This window comes from Thyridium curvatum (genome assembly GCF_004353045.1).
Source record: "Thyridium curvatum strain D216 chromosome Unknown NODE_35_length_383278_cov_80.659980, whole genome shotgun sequence".
In the NCBI taxonomy this organism is placed as follows: Eukaryota; Fungi; Ascomycota; class Sordariomycetes; order Thyridiales; family Thyridiaceae; genus Thyridium; species Thyridium curvatum.
The window spans coordinates 80,083-82,583 of record NW_022156790.1 but is presented as its reverse complement, the minus strand read 5'-3'; the positions used below and the strand labels follow the sequence as shown (position 1 = coordinate 82,583).

The 2,501-nt window shown below is 55.5% G+C and overlaps 1 protein-coding gene across 1 annotated transcript; it reads left to right on the top strand.

The window, feature by feature from the left end:
• Positions 1–612: 612 nt before the first annotated feature.
• Positions 613–2,015, top strand: E0L32_006237 (uncharacterized protein; the record flags this gene model as incomplete). Its single annotated transcript, XM_031140848.1, has 3 exons — positions 613–1,413; positions 1,471–1,776; positions 1,833–2,015. The coding sequence occupies 3 exons, from the start codon at positions 613–615 to the stop codon at positions 2,013–2,015; spliced, it is 1,290 nt and encodes a 429-aa protein (XP_030994975.1).
• Between the last annotated feature and the right edge of the window lie 486 nt (positions 2,016–2,501).

Below are 2,501 nucleotides of genomic sequence, written 5' to 3'. Positions count from 1 at the left end.
CGACCGGCCTACCCTACCCTGCAACCTGGTTCCATACTTGATCTGGACACCTCCCACCACGTTTTTCTCGCACCCTCTCTCTTCAACTCTTTAACATCCCTTCTTTTCTTTTGTCTATACATAACCGCAGCTCCTGTCCTTGTCTTTCCTTGGTCCGAGCTGTCACCACCTATCACGACCAGAAGCTTACCTCAAGCTTTGCAGCACCCAGCAGACCAACAACGTCAACATTACAACGAAACATAATAATACCACCCTCGCTCCCTCCCTCCCATAGGTCGACTCTGAGCTTGACAACTCTTGCTGCTCTACTTTTCGGGATCAGATGTGTAGGGGCTGCAACTGGCTCCGCCCCGGATCTTGTTCACTTTGGAACGAAGCACTCAAGTCCCGCTATGGAAGCGGGCGGACTTGCTAACAGGCAAAGGTTGGTGCCGACTTGGGGAGCGTTGCTGCTGGCCGATTTTTTTTCGACCGTGCGTGTTGGGCCCTGCTAACACACAACCCTCGCTGTGAAGCGGTTTCACCTCTGCTAGCAACTCTGATCGAGATCGATACGACCAGCGCCCGAGAGACCCCGCGGACAGGTTACCTAGAGAAGGACCATCCAATATGGCCACAGCCGCCCTCATGACGCCCACAACGCCTTACAACCCTCATCAACCCCCGTCGGGGTTTCCTCCCTATCACAGCACACATGCAGCGAGTGGCCCCGGCATGATCTCTCCCGTTGATTCGAGGAGGACGTCTGACGACACGGAGAGCTCACATCGCCAATCTCTTCCTTCTATCCAGGAGGTCATCGGCGTCAAGTCATCGTCTTTCCCGCCTCAAGCACCTGCCACTGCCATGACGGGCTCACAAGGCCTTCCCTCCCCGTTCGCCTCCACCCACTCGCGGCACTTCTCCGACATGTCCCAGGAGAAGAACCCGTCCCCCAGAACGTTGCACCCGACATCCTCTTTCCCTCGAGCCGATCCTGCACCTCCTTTCTCAGATAGTCGGCCCCCAATGTCATCCCGGCCTGCACCTCCTCCGCCGCCGCCGCCTCCTCAACCCCTCGGCGCGTTCTCGCGGTCACAGCCTTCACCACCGACGAAGCTGGACCAGCACCCGATACAACGGCATCACGAACCTGAGCATCGTCTTGTCGAATCCCACCAACCCAATGGCGGCTACTCTCACCCACCCCCTCCGCCGCCGCCCGCTGCATACCCGCCGCCCGGCCAGCTACCACCAGGCCAAATGCCCCTTCCAGGTTATCCCATCTCGCCACCTCGCCACGGAGCTCCTTTTGATCCCCAGCGTCCACCGCTCCACCCGGACGAGAGAGACTACAATGGCAGAGACAAGTACGAAGCCACTTTGAACCGCCATTTCGAGGCATGGAGTTATGCGGAATATCTTGCCAAGGTATGTCCCCGCCGAACAACGTCGTATGCAGGGAATCACTCACTAACTCGCGTCTAGATCGGATCCGCCGCTCGAACAGTGTACAACTTTGCCGACGCCTACGGGAGACTGGCACAGGAGGAACATGGTGCCCACCCGATCCCACAGAGGCTACCGAGCGATCGTGAGCTCGCCGACATGGTCAGCAACGCCGAGTGGATTAAGAATATGCTTGACAACATCAGAAATGTGGTTCAGCAGAGCATTATGAACGAGAGGGCACGAGAAGGCGCAAGACCGAAACCACCAATGGAAGAAGAGGACGCCACAATGTACGATGCCAAGTCTGGTTACGGGCACCCAGAGGTGAAGAAAAGGCGTAATGTTAGTCTCTCTAATTCCTGGACGAAACAGCATCGTTCGCTAATCATGTTCTACAGCGTGCTGCACCGCCGGGTCGGTGTCATAGCTGCAATAGGATTGACACGCCCGAATGGAGGCGTGGGCCCGATGGCGCTCGCACACTCTGCAACGCCTGTGGACTTCACTACGCCAAGCTCGAACGCAAGAGACAGCTAGAGCTAAGGTCGATACGCCCCCGGCCCTCGGAGGAACGAAGTTGACAATGAACCAGACTTAATCCCACCACTAATTAATACGAATGGTCCGGTTCAGACCTCGGCAACTCGACGACACCTATGATTGGGGACTTTTCAGCCGGCATGGGCTTATCGCCTTCATTGCCACAAAATCAAAGCTTTCAGCAGGCGTGCATGGGTGCTTTTCTCGGCAGGAACACAAAAGAAAAAAGCTATTATTGGCGTGTATTGAATATTGGAGCCTCGCAGGGCTCATGGGGGTCGCCACTCGCAGGCTGGCGACGCAGACTCTGTACATACATCACCTTACCTATGGGATATCCGGCAACGGGGCGGATGGGCGGGGCTACGGCATCATGCGGCGTTTTATATCTCTATCACTTGCCTGCTCTTATTCTCTCTTTTTATCTTACCGTCTATAAAACATCTCTTTTGTTCTGGTGTAACCTTTTTTTTCTTTTCTTTTTTGGTCTCTTCCTCCTACTCGGGTTGGGGGTATCATGTTTGTAG